The sequence below is a fragment of the Corapipo altera genome, unplaced genomic scaffold, assembly GCF_003945725.1.
Source record: "Corapipo altera isolate COAL_440 unplaced genomic scaffold, ASM394572v1 57, whole genome shotgun sequence".
NCBI classification, from domain to species: domain Eukaryota; kingdom Metazoa; phylum Chordata; class Aves; order Passeriformes; family Pipridae; genus Corapipo; species Corapipo altera.
The window spans coordinates 1,898,538-1,912,492 of NW_020884905.1; the positions used below are offsets into that span (position 1 = coordinate 1,898,538).

Here is a 13,955-nt window from a genome sequence, read left to right on the forward strand (position 1 = left end):
ACTGAGTCAACAAAGAGGGCTTTTCCAGCAAAGACTAAGTCATATACAAGAAAGCTGAGCTCATGCATGTGTAGAGATGGGTTTTAAAAATACAACTTTACTTTTGCCAATATCCTAGGTTTTTATTTAAAACTAGAGGGATTCTTTATTTATATTTTCCAGTTACTTGAGCTAGATTGTTACTTCGGCCAATGTCAGAGTACTTGGACTTGGTAGTTAACTTTACCTAGACTGTTAAAATATTACTTTAAAGTTTGTCATAATGTTATTAATATTACTACTTACAATAACTGAAAATACAGTTTTCCAAACTTGCTCCCAAAGCTTGTAGTTTATTTTATTAACAAGAATAAATTGTAGCAGGAAAAAAAGTCGTATTTTTGTGGACATGGGAGGAAAAGCTTTTCAGTTTGTTCATTAATCTTCCTTCTTCCTCATCTTCATACGCTCATTATCTTTGTCTCATTTCTTCACAGATAGTTGTGAATACCCAGTCTATATCTTCAGTTTTAACTATTTTTCATACAAAATCTCATATGACAAATAAGCCATTTATTGTATTTATTTATTTATGTATAAAATATCTCCCCCCACTCTTGCTTTTTGTTACATTTAAAAAAGTCAAAGTCTTTATGGTATATTCCTTTAAGAAGCAGTATTTAGACTTTTGTGGCTTTTTTACATGTAATGGTAGTTTGACTTATGATGACGATGTCCCTGATTGTAACTCTATGCTGATTTTTCCTCCTGGACTTCTCAAAGGTAATACTTAGTGTAATATCATAAGTACTATAGATCTGCCAATAGTGATAACATGTAGAGTGCTATGTAACTATTGAATCATGGAGTTAAAACTTATAGACTTTATACCCACAAAAAAATCACTTGGCAGTGAGCCACCAAAAGTAATTTTTTCACTGCTTGTGTTTTGATTTTTTTGCTTTAACTGCTGCCCAAAATGAAACAGCTTGGAGTTTAATTGTTCATTATACTTAAATGTGTGAAGTACTGTGGACCAAATCATACTGCTCTGTGCAAGATGTTTATAAATATGAATTATTTGGTAGCATGGATAATAGAATGATATCCATTTTTGCTACTGATTTAGTACTTAAAAATGTAAAGCTCACCCTGGTCATGGTCAACCAAAGTTTCATAATTTCCCAGACATTCTTTGGAGTATTCTCATGCTTACAAGTTCATTCATGTTCTTATAAAATGAGATGCTTTCAGATGATCTGCAAGCAAAGCATATGAGCTGATACTCAGACACATGAAGTACCATCTATATACCTGTAGCTATGCTTATATTTGGTATTTCAGACACCCTTTTCTCTTTCCTATGAGAGGATCAAGCATACTTGGATGACTGGAAAAGCAGTGGGTATGATCAACACTTGCTTACTCGCCTGTTCAGTGTATATGTACTAACTGATGACATAGCCCTATGAGGTCGTCTTCCTTCGTGAGTTTGTTTCAGGCTCAGTTTTTAGTTCAGTTTTTCCTAATAATTCTATGATTTGCTGTCCAGCTGTTGTACCTTGCATGAGAGTTATTAGGCTGAGAAAGATAATGTCCAGAAACAGTTCTCAGAAATGGTAGAAGTCAGTTCATTTTTCTTGCCAAATGAATTGGTACAACATCTATTATTCAAGTCTTTTTTTTTTTTTTTTTTGTTCTGGGCTATCCAGGTTTGCATTGGGTGTATAGTTGAGGTGGAGTATTTGTGTGTCTAAGGCTACATGATCACAGCATTTTCTTTAGATGTGGTCCACTTTTCTTGCTCTTCAGTTGATTAACACAGTATGACCTGTACAGACAGAGAAGAAATACAAACTGAACTTACTCATTTCAACATTTTCCACATGTACAGGATCACTTATTTTAGCTTGTACAATATAGAGAAGATTTAGTGGTGTTTGATAAAAATCCATGTGCTTTGTGATCTGTGATCATCTGTCATTTCTACATGCCTTATATCACAATGTCAAGAGAAAGGAATTGTGTGATTCTCAGATTTTCTGAACCTGTCCTGAGGTGCTGGTGACACAGGATTGTTAAAACATGGGCTTTTCTCCTTTGGCACTTGGAGCAATATTCCAGATTATGTTTCCTCTGACCTGTTTTCCTGGAGGGTGGGAGATCTAATTTTGCTTGCACAGATATTTTCAGCTTAGTACTGATGAATCAAGAATTCTTCATTAATTAGTATTGTTGATTTGGATTTCTTTTATGTATTTTAAATGACTGACCTGCCTATATGTGCTTGTAGCCGAAGGTCAATATATGCTGATCTAAATAATGGAATACTTCATTGTAGAGCTTCCCTGTCTTTCTTGTGCAATCCCTTTGAGTTTTGGAGTAGGATTTTGCAATACAAAGGACAACTGATTGTAATATAAACAAAGAAAAAATATCACATTAACTGTGGAATAAGATTTACTGCTACGTGCATAGTTTTTAAAAAGGAGAAAAAAGAAAAAGATGTCAAAAGATCAAAATATGTGTAGCTTTGTTCATTTTTTTTCTACTCAGAAATGTATTTTTAAAGTATTAAAACTTTGTATTAAGAAGTCTGTAATCTTATTTAAAAATAATGATGGTTTAAATGTTAATTGGACAAGCTAAAATATCTTGCTAGGTCATTTGCAAGTATCTAATAATTTCTTTCTCAGTAATGCTTTTGTAGCCTCAAATTGAATGTAATTATAAAAATGAAGAATCAATACACAAAAGAAATAACAATAGGTAACTTTTATTGTATTTACGATAACTATTTTTAAGATGTGGTCTTCAAAATTAATTCAGATATTAAAAATAGTGAAAGCAATATGACCAAATAATAGTGCATGTAATTTCTTTAAAGCTGCTGCACATAGAACATGACAATACTGTCTTCAAGGTTGTTAGCAATAGTAACTGTTCTGCTTGCAACTTGTGTTTCTATTACACCCATATGGCAAAATTATGCCTCCCAGAGGTAACTTTTGGTATTGGAGAAAGTTGCTGTGGAGAACAGGGGTTATCTAAAAGCCTCCTGTATTGATGGATCCTCAAGAGAAAATAAAAATCTTACAGAAGATGCAGATAATCAGAGAATTCTTGTTTGCTGGTATTTCACACTCACTTTGCACAGATAAAAATTTCTGTACTCCCCGTCATCTTGTTAATCAATTTTACTGTCTTTGTGACAGCGGAAGAAAAGGATCAGGACTATGCAGTAATGGAACCAGTCACACATTTAGTAGTGATTTACAGAATATAGCAAAGTTTTGCTTCATTTATTGTCACAAAGTTGTTGGCTTCTTATTTTTAGAAATAGAGAGCTCTAATATGGAAAAACATAAAGGTTGAGTTGTCTATAAACTATCAATCTTTTCAGTTTCTGTTATGTTTTAAAAATTTAATTAAATAGGAATTAAATATGACTGGTTTGTTCCAACAACGTTGCCTGTTTTATTGGGACGTTTATAACTTCCATTATAATTCTAAAATGCTCGTTTAGGTTTCTGTTCTTACCTCTATGTGTATAGTAGTGTTGTAGCCTTGCACACAGATAAAGGAAAAATTTTTTTCAGAGAAGAAAAAAGTAAAAATTCTGTAAATTTTATTATAGAAGATTTATAAGATGATTTCCATGACAACCATATATAATATTCATGTTTACTTTATTTCTGAGTTCTCAATGTCTTCTTAATGACTCTCATGTAATTAAAACAGAATGCATAATTTGACGTAACATAATATAAATCAGTTTTGTTTGCGTGATGTTGAATACTGTTAATAAATGTACAATGAACTGTTTAAGAGCCTTACGTGGATATGTCCATTTGTTGCAGAACTGTGAGAAACTGGAAAATAATTTTGATGACATCAAGCACACGACTCTTAGTGAGCGAGGAGCACTTCGAGAAGCAATGAGGTAAGTCTGGGTCACCATAGCAACAGTCACAGATGTGGTAAAGAAAGAGTCATTCTTCATTATTGGGGGAACAAATGAGTTCATTGCCACCATTCAACTCTATTCTCTAAGGTATTAATTTGTCAGTGGAGAGGCTTCCCTTGAGGCTGTACTTTGGTTTTGAAGCTGCATAAATGTTAAGCCTGACTGCACAGTAAAAAATGTAAATGTTTAATTTGTTATTTAAAATGCTTAAGGGGTGCCTTGCTTTATATTTATACTAAATTGTGAGTGAATGAAAATATTGTTCATCTAAATTCTGTAAGTGTTAAAGCAGTTGTACAATGGTGTTTGAACAAACCTGTGGTTGCTTTAAATTGGATTTGATTTTTATGTATGTAGTTCCTGTGTACTCTGATTTTGTCATCAGATTTACATGATTTTGGTTTTGATAATAGAATGGTAAAATCTGTCTAGTCCTTTATATATTGTAGAGATGTATTTTTTCTTAATATCATCATATAGTTGCACTTAATACTTATTAGAGGAGGTTAAAATTAGTTAGTACATGAATCTTCTACCATCCTTACCTGCACTGTAGAATATCTGGGTACAGGACTCCAAAGAAACTTGCCAGCTATAGTGTCTAGAAAAGGGAATGCTTACTATGCTGAAAGGTGGTGGAGTTGAATACAGATTTTCTAAAGTAACTCACTGAATAATCAGGAAGATGTTATTTATAGTATTATCTGTGAATCAGAAAATTATAGTAACCTGTACTTTTAAAGGTTTTGAAATTGGATAATAAAATGTAATGATGCAAACATAGTGCTTCATTTCATTTGCCTGATATCAGAGTAAATTCTTACACTTGGACTGGTGCAGTAAAAAGTAAAAACAACAGCAAACCGCCCCGAGAATCTTCTTGGAAAACTAAATACACCTATATGCTTTGACTGTGTTTCATAATCCCTTTAAATTTATAGACATGTGTGAATGATGTGATTTTCATGACTGATTTATGTTCATGATGCTCTTGTCTCATGTACATGAGTGGTTTGTAAAGGTATTCTGACTTGAAATGCAACCTATCTCTTTTGAAGCTGCTCTCATTACCTATAGATGAACATTTCAACTACCAGTGTTGCAAATAACTAAAAATAGTGGTGTTCATTAGTGGTATTCACCTTTCTAATAGTGATTTTTACTTTATACTTGCTTTGTTTCATATGTTTAGAGTTTTCTCCCTTTGTGGTCAGTCACTTGTGTATATAAATCTTTTGTGTAGTGTCAGTAAATGGAAAGTGATTTAAAATAAAGATTTGCGGAACTTTTGGCATGTGAAGTTACTTTTAGTATTTCCAACAAATCAGATTTCAACAAAGGTTGCTACTGTCCTGGACCAGCATTCAGGTTTGTGACGTTTTGCAATACATGACGCAGCAGAGATAATATTTTAAAAACTTAGGAGCTGACAGCTCTTCGGTGATCAACGCTGAATAGCAGAGGGAGCTTTGGTATTTCAAAGGTCATGTTTCTGTTACAAAGACCGTGTAGAAAATTCCTGTGATTCTTTGCTGCTCATACAATAAAAAGCACTTTACTATCTAATAAATTTGTATCCTGGCTATTTCTGGTGGTGTGCAAGCCATTCTGAGAAACAGTTATTGATTGTGAAGTGAGAGAGATACTGTGCGGTGCTGGAATTCTCTTAATTGCAGTCAATATTATATGATTGGTTGTTTTCTTAGTTTTTTTTTTTTTAATAAAGAAAATACGTGACTTACTAAATTAATACTGTTATAAAGTATGACTATATAATGTGCTATAGCAACGCATGAAAGGTGGTAAAAAGGTTAATTTAGAGAGGTCTATGCATGTAGGTGTGCATATTTTTCTAAATGTGTGTAAAAGACAATTTTTGCTTCAGGCTGTACAGTTCTTTCAACTGCTACATTTACTGTGTGACTGCATTTTTCTGCTTGGATCCCAAGATTATCTGTAGCATATGTAATTCAAATGGTACATTTTTATAGATTAAAGTTCACTTCACTTTCCCATAATGACAGTGGACATTGGCCCAGGCGTGGGAGGACGTAGATCTGCTGACCTCACTATGAGGTACTTCCCTCCTTTTGGTAAGGGACACATGTGGAGAGGGTTGCACATTGCATAAAACCACTAAAATCATGTGGGCATGAAAACAACCACAACGAAAAATCCTAGTTGGATAGCTAAGTGGATATATGCGGATCTCAGATGAGCCTTAAGTTGAGTGGGCAGTCTGCCCAAATTCTCTCTGATTTCCCAGAGTGGTACTACTGGTCTGCCAGATGAGAAATACAATGAACATTTTTCCCCAGTGCTCCTGTTTGGAACGAGACCTTCCATTTTAACTTCATCTTTGAGAAAAATGGTCAATTTAATATGGATTTCAGTACACTTCTAGGCTAAGAGTATCACTGTGCTCTGCATAAACAAATACTAATATCCAAGAAAGGTCTTGTTCTCTTTCCAACTCTTCAGTATTCAAATTAAGGATTACATGAAAATTATCTTTTCTGTTTATATATATAGATGTATGCAAAATAAACTTTCTGAAGGGTTTTGAAATGATCATATAAAACCTATGAACTTTCTCTAGTTCTACTTTACATGTTATTTTAGATTTTGAATGAGATAATGAACTGATAGTAGTTTGCCATTATTCAGTTTATAAAGTGATATTGTAAGAATTTGATTTACTTGTGATTGCACATAAAATCATAAATGCATTCAATTCAGTTCATGTTTTGCTTATTTTGTTAATGTACTCTAAATGTTTTATTTATTACTATATTTTAATGCAACTGCAAAGCTGAAGTAAACAGTAAAGATACATTGATTTTTTGAATTGGGGTTTATAAATGGACAGACTATTGCTTTACATACCTCGAATGTGTATATGATAAATTATTTGGGCATTTTTTGTAGTAACTTGGCAGAAAAATAGCATAGCGATATACCTATAATGTTAAGTTGCATAAGTAAGAGCATTGAGCTGTTGTTAAACTAGGCTCAATTTGTTTTTAATATATAATCACTGTGAAAAGTCTGGATCCCAATCCTCAGTGAAGCTTCATCTAGAAATTTAAAGGAGCTTTTAGACTGGTTTGTCTGCTATGAGGAGATAAGTGTTTGAGGAGGAGGAAGTGGTGTAGCTAACTGTATGCTGACACTGGTAGTCTTTTCATAGGTGGCAAAACCAGAACATGGACTGCTGCAGTAACCATTCCTCTGGATAAGCAGGGTAAAGTAGCCTCGAGGAGCCTTAAAATCAAAGAAACAACAACAAAAAAAATTACCACCACACCCCATATTATAAAGTAACTTCTAGTAGAAGTGTGGCAGAAATCCAAACCCAATTGTTGATATCAAATTAGTTGAAGGTAAGGTTTAACAAGTTAATGGGTTTAAAAAGGTGAAGGAAAAATTTTAGAAAGCAACAGACAGGCAGGAAATTTTATTTTCTACTGAATCTCTTTGGTCTGTGTACAGGCATCCATTGTTGTTAGCAAGAGAGAGAATCAGACTTGATGAAATTGGGAGGGGACTGTTGGAGATGATCTAGACCAGTGATCTCCACATTTTTTTGATTGTGTAGCAGCAAAATATTTTTGAGCATACACCCCCAATATGTGTATGTTGTACATGTACCACTGTACTAATATTTTATGTGCATTATGAAACACACTCAAAAATAGAAATTCAAAAGCAAAAGATTAGATAAAAATGAAATAAAGACTATCTAATTCTTTTTTTAAAATATTTGTTAACTGTACAGAAAATATTTTCTTACCACATTGACATGGATTGCCTTGTGCACGCTCTGCTTTGGAGATCATTTGTCTGGACCATATTTCCTGCTCAGAGCAGGGTAGAGCAGGTTGTTCAGGGCTGCATCCAAACAGGTTTTTATATCTCCAAGGATGGACGCTTCACAGGCTCTCTAGGCAAACATCTTTGCAGTAAACAACAGAAAAACTCAAACAAAAAACCCAACAGGAACAACACCTTCCCCTTTTTTCAAACTGTAATTCCTTATGTTTTAGGTTGTACCTGTTGTTTCCTGCCCTTTCACTGGGCACCACTAAGAAGAGTTTAACTGTTGTCTTTTTTCCCTCCCATCAGATACTTACACATTTTGATAAGATTCCCCCTGACTCTTCTCAACTGGAGGCTAAATGTCCCCAGCTCTCTCAGCCACTCCTTGTGTGACAGAACTCCAATTCTATAATCACCTCAGTGACCATTTGCTGAACTCGCTCCTGTACTCCCATGTTTCCCTAGTCCTGGGGAATCCAGCACAGGACACAGGACTCCAGGTCTGTCTCACCAGTACTGGGCAGCCCAGAAGGATCTCCCCACCTTAACCTACAGGTAATGCTCTACCTGACATGGCTCAGGGTACTGCTGGCCTTTCCTGTTCAGTTTGTCTTCGAGGACCCCAGGGCATTTTCTTTGAATCTGCTTTCCAGCTGTTTGGCTGCAGCCTGTACTGGTGCCTGGTTGTTCCTCTGCAGGGGTAGGATTTCACTTGTCTTTTTTTTGGTTTTTTGTTTTTTTTTTCTTCCCGTGTGGTGTCTGTAGGCCCATTCCTCCAACCTGTCAAGGTCCCTCTGAACAGCAGCACAACCCTTCAGAGCGTCACCACTCCAGTAAATGATAGATTGCTTTTGAACACTATAGTAGTAATATGTTTTAGATCTGTGTCCAGTGTACATTTTATGAACCTGGTGACAAATGAAGCCATAGTGTTTCAAACAGAAACATCTTATGAATCTAGTGTTACAGCTGGTAACTTATCAACTGAGTTGGTAAGGCACCAAGGTGGCTCATGACAGTGAACAGTGAGACTGGTGAGATATTAATATGTAAATGGGTCCTACTTGTAGGTGGATATGTATACAGTCTACTTGTGAATATTGACTGAGTTAGTAGGTGTGAAAGCTTTGGAAGTGAAAATTAAAGCTGAATATTTTTGTATAGTCTTATTAAAGGAAAATATAAACGTATTTATTCGTACTTTGAAATGGGAAAGGAAAGAGAAAGTTTGCTTATCTGTTTGAATTAGTATAAAAGATACCAAAGTTCCTTTAGAATTTTCTTTTGCGTTCGTATATTTGCATATAGTTTTGGATAATATGAAAAAGGGAGTGAGGCTTCAAGTGTGATTTCCAGTCTGACAGAAACAGTTCCTGTTAATGATGATATTCACTGTTGTCTTGACAACTGTGTAAGCTGGGGTTAGTAATAATCAGGCTTCTTTTAATATGGTCTAGACTCTCAGATGTATTTGACAAATAGTTTCTGTGACTGGGCAAAACCCAAGAAAATTGCACTGTAAGAAGTTCCGTGATTTCACAAATGTTCATTAGTTTGCAGAGTAAAAGCTAGGAATTTAACAATGTAAATAAAAGAAGTCTGCAGTACAAACTGCAAAACATCTAGTAACTGACTTAGGGCTTTGGCCTGAGATGTGGCAACTTCAGCTTCATATTCTGGTGCTGAGCCAGGCAACTTGGTTTTCCCATTTTAAAAAGTGTCACAGAGATGTAGAGTCAAAGAAACACAGATATGAAATATAAGGAAATAAGCACAATGGAAAGTCATGTTAAATGTATTCCTGCTTTCCTATATTGTTCTGAAACTGTCTGAGAGAAGGATCCAACATCAGATAAGTTGAAAGGGAAGGTAAATGAGAGAAGTAAAGGCTACTGGGTTCCTGGTCAGGGTCTCAAAGATCATCTATTCAAAAAAATTTTTCATGTTCTGTGGAGTTGTAAGTCTTCAGAGTGAATTCTGTATACCAAAATTCTGGACTTCACTAAAACTTTCGATACTGTCTCCAACAGCATTTTCCTGGAGAATCTGGCAGCCCATGGCTTGGGCGGGTGCTGTCTTCACTGGGTTAAAAGCTGGCTGGATGGCTGGGCCTACAGAGTGGTGGTGAATGGTGTGACATCCAGTTGGCGGCCGGTCACTAGTTCTGTCCTCCAGGGACTCAGTGTTGGGGCCAGTCCTGTTTAATGTCTTTATTATCAATGATTTGTTCAAGGGCATCGAGTGCACACCCAGTAAGTTTGCAGAAGATGCCAAGTTGGATGAGAGTGTTGATCTGCTGGAGGGCTCTGCAGAGGGATCTGGAGAGGCTGGATCGATGGGCCAAGGCCAGTGGTATGAGGGTCAATTAGGTGAAGTGCCAGATCCTGCACTTCTGTCACAACCACCCCAGGCAGCACTACAGGCTTGGAGAAGGGTGACTGAAAAGCTGCCTAGTGGAAAAGGACCTGCGGGTGCTGGTCGGCAATGGCTGAACATGAGCCAGCAGTGTGCCCAGGTGGCTGAGAAGGCCAGTGGCATCCTGGCTTATATCAGAAATAGTGTGACCAGCAGGACCAGAGCAGTAATTTTTCCCCTGTACTTGGCACTGGTGAGGCCATACCTTGAGTCCTGTGTCCAGTTCTGGACCCCTCAGTTCAAGAAAGACCTTGAGGTGCTGGAGCATATCCAGAGAAGGGTAACAGAGCTGGTGAAGGGTCTTGAGACTATGAGGAGCAGTTGAGGAAGCTGGGGTTAAGTCTAGAGAAAAGGAGGCTCTAATTCTCTGAAAGTAGCCACGAGCCTTGTGATTGGCGTGCTTATTTGGGACTGAGGGACTAAGGTAAAATTTCTTTTCTACTTTCTTCTATATTTACATTTATCTCTCGTGCAATCATTTGAATGCTCCTTGGGGCATGTTCTTTGGGGAAATTAAATATGATTGCTTCATATATTTTTAACAAAAATGTTGTGCTGCTTCCAAAGTGCAACAACACTTTGCTTCTTGCGTTCCTCTGATGTATCTATCTCACCACCAACGAACAAACACCCCCTGCCACAGAGGACATACTAATTAGCTACATCACTTTGATATGGAGGCTTATTGATTTAGACCTTTATTTAGACTGCTTTTGGCTTAGAGATATTCCTTAAAAAACCTAAAAACAAAACCTGCTGAGATTTCTCAGACTGGAAATGAAAACCCCCACAAAACTGTGGAATTTAGAGAATAAACCATGCTCCCCTTAGAATTTATTTTCTAGATCTGTATCTTGACAATTTTATAAATTTACCATACTATTAATAGTATATGAGATCAGGCAATGCTGCAGAATGCTAGTTTTACCAGTTGCATTTGGTGTTGCATAGGTACGCATGAAGAATATTAGAAAAACTTGAGAACTTTTAGTAGTACATCTATGGTAAAGATGTAAGTGGTTAATATAAATGAGTTTAATTTTGAGGGCCATTTTGAAAGCAGACCTTCACTATCATCTTTAGTGTGCATTAGTGATCAAACAGATTGCCAGCATCGCTTGCATTGGCCAAACATGAGCCATATACCTTTACAGTGCAAGACTGCCCTGTATAAGGATAGCTGTGACTGAACAAGCTGCTCAGGTACTGGAAGCTGTTTAATGGTATTAACAAGGCACTGTTAAACTGTGTTCATGCAGTTTTACCATGCTCTTTGTTGGCTAACTGGTCACCCACTAGCCACCCTCTGGGGGCCCAACAGTGCCTGGGATCTGGCCACAGTGGAATATTTTCTGTCTGCAGACAGACACTCTGCAGAGCTGTAACACCAAGTATGTTTAGGAACCTGTGACATTAATGTGATTATATTTGTGATAATTATTAGAACTTGCATTGTCTTTCTGTGTCATTTCTGTGGAGAACTAAAGAATTTCGTATTTTATTTTGCAATTAAAAAAAAAGTTCTGATACATGACAGGTACATTGTTTCAAGTCTCAGGTATAACTGACAGTGAAAATTTTGTGGAACTAGTGATAATGCATATCTTCTGCACTATAGAATGTAAATGCATTGTCTTGTATATTTTTTAAAGTATAAATCAAGAAAACTATAAAGTGACTCATTTTGAACTTGATTGTGAGGTGGACTGTTCTGTTGAATATTAGCTTCATCATACCTTGACCAGAAACTTTAAAACTGGAATACATTTCCAAGTTTGTCAACTGATTGTTGCACATACACTGTTTAAAATACTGTATATAATTTCTCATTTTTAATTTAGGAATTTTAATTTTTTTTGGTCCAGTGATAGATGATCAAGATAAGTCAGATTGTTTTCCTTTGAATGTTCCTTTTGTCACTTAGCTAGGATAAACTTCATATAACCATAAATAAACTAATTTTATAAACCAAATACAACTTTAACTGACCTAAAATAGTGCATTGATGATGTTCCCGACTGGCAAATGTGAAAGGATGTTGGATTTTTTTACTGTTCCAATAGGTAACATAGATTTGCAGTTAATTTACGTCAGAAGATTGAATCATACCTTGTAGTGTATATAACCAATCCATGGATATAGAACAAAAGCATTGTTAGCAAAATAGAAAGCAATATAGTAAAATAGCAAAATAAATAATATTCATGCGTTGGGAAGCTGCATTACAATTACTATTTTTGTTGATATGCTGAAATATGCTTTAGGCAAAATCTTACATGAACATTTTTGATAAAATCTTGTATGTTTTTTATAAGCTTTCTTGTATGTATTACTGTCACTGAATGATACTTCAGGTCTGGTCTGAGTTTGGCAAACACATTGTTCCTGTATTTGTGTGTAGCATTCCCAAGAAATATTTCAGAGGGGAGAAGAGAAAGAAATCCCCCACTTTTCTGTCACCCCAAGCGAGGAGAGCCTGTTTTTGATTTTGAACCATTTAGTTCTATGATTTAAAGAAAAGAATTGGAGAACAGTCAAAATTTTGCTTTTTAGCAAACTGCAGGAGATGTTGTCTGATGTTGGTGGTGAAAGAGATTTTGAAAACCACTGTGGCAGATGGCTTACCACAAAGACTCCAAAGGTGGCATGCAGGGGGTGTAGCATCATACTTTTCAGTGACTAACAGCCACTCATCTGCAAACTGTTAGAGTAGAAAATTGCACTACAGAATCTTGAGTTCACTCCATGGGTTCCCACTTCATTACTTTTTAAAACACTAGGTTTTAAAATATTTCTGAAATTTGTTTTTTGCTGCCATTAACAATCAGGAAAAAATGATCTGGATCGCCAGAGAGACAGTGTATACAATATGGACTACCAGGCTTATGAATACCTTAGGTTTATCAGCCTATGCACTCTGAAAAAGGTTTTGGTTAATTATATATATTAAAAAAAAAAGTTCAGATATGAGTGAAGGAAACTTGCTGGTGGTTTTGCCATGAGTCATGGTTTTCTATAGTTTATTGATATTTAATTTTATGTTTCAGGGCTTTGGATGGTTTAGGTTAGAAGGTGTATCATGTGATTTTAAACCATAACAAAAGTCTGGGATGTACACAAAAGCTGGGTGTGTTGCAGCTTTTGCAAAGGAGTCAGATGCTTTAATTGAAGCTGTTGAAGCTCATGCTGTTTTAAGTCATTAATTTAATCCTTAGCCAGCCTATTGAGAGTACCACATGTATTTAACAAACCCCATTTCCTACACTTCTGTGCAACCAACCTTAAATCTTCCATCCACCCAAACAAGAGTGGGATCACACTAAGACATATCTTGCTGCTTTAACTCTATCCTGAAATGCTTCACATAAGACTTTCAAACTTATTATATTATCGTTAATGTCTCTGCACACATTTTGAGATAGTTGAGAAATAAAATCTTTAGCACTGACAACAGTGTAAGACCCATCCTATAGCAGGCTGCATCACTGAAGTTGAGGAGATAGATCTCTTATCCTAGTTGATACACTGCCAAATTAAAAGCCTTACTTAAAACACCATCTCTCTTCTGTGAAAGAGGTTTTTAAGGTAAGTAGGATTGCCGAATTCTTGGTATTGCCAGCATACAATTCTCACACAACCAGTTCTCACTAACCTTACCTGCACTTCCCTACTAGGACTTCCTGCTAGCATTTCTAGGTTAGTTATACATCAGGTTCATCCTTCTTCAACCACTTTTCCAGAAACAAGTTTTGGTGCTTCATCATCTGCTACACAA

The 13,955-nt window shown here is 36.0% G+C and overlaps 1 protein-coding gene across 7 annotated transcripts in view; it reads left to right on the forward strand.

The window, feature by feature from the left end:
- Positions 1-13,955, forward strand: part of DPYD (dihydropyrimidine dehydrogenase) — a 336,400-nt gene that overhangs the window by 41,686 nt on the left and 280,759 nt on the right. For all 7 annotated transcript variants that reach the window (XR_003528954.1, XR_003528955.1, XR_003528956.1 and 4 more), the window contains exon 3: positions 3,840-3,922. Coding sequence is in view for 4 of the 7 variants with exons in the window: in XM_027651422.1 (XP_027507223.1) it covers positions 3,840-3,922 (83 nt within the window). In the remaining 3 variants the exon portion in view is untranslated. The remainder of the gene's footprint in view (positions 1-3,839; positions 3,923-13,955) is intronic.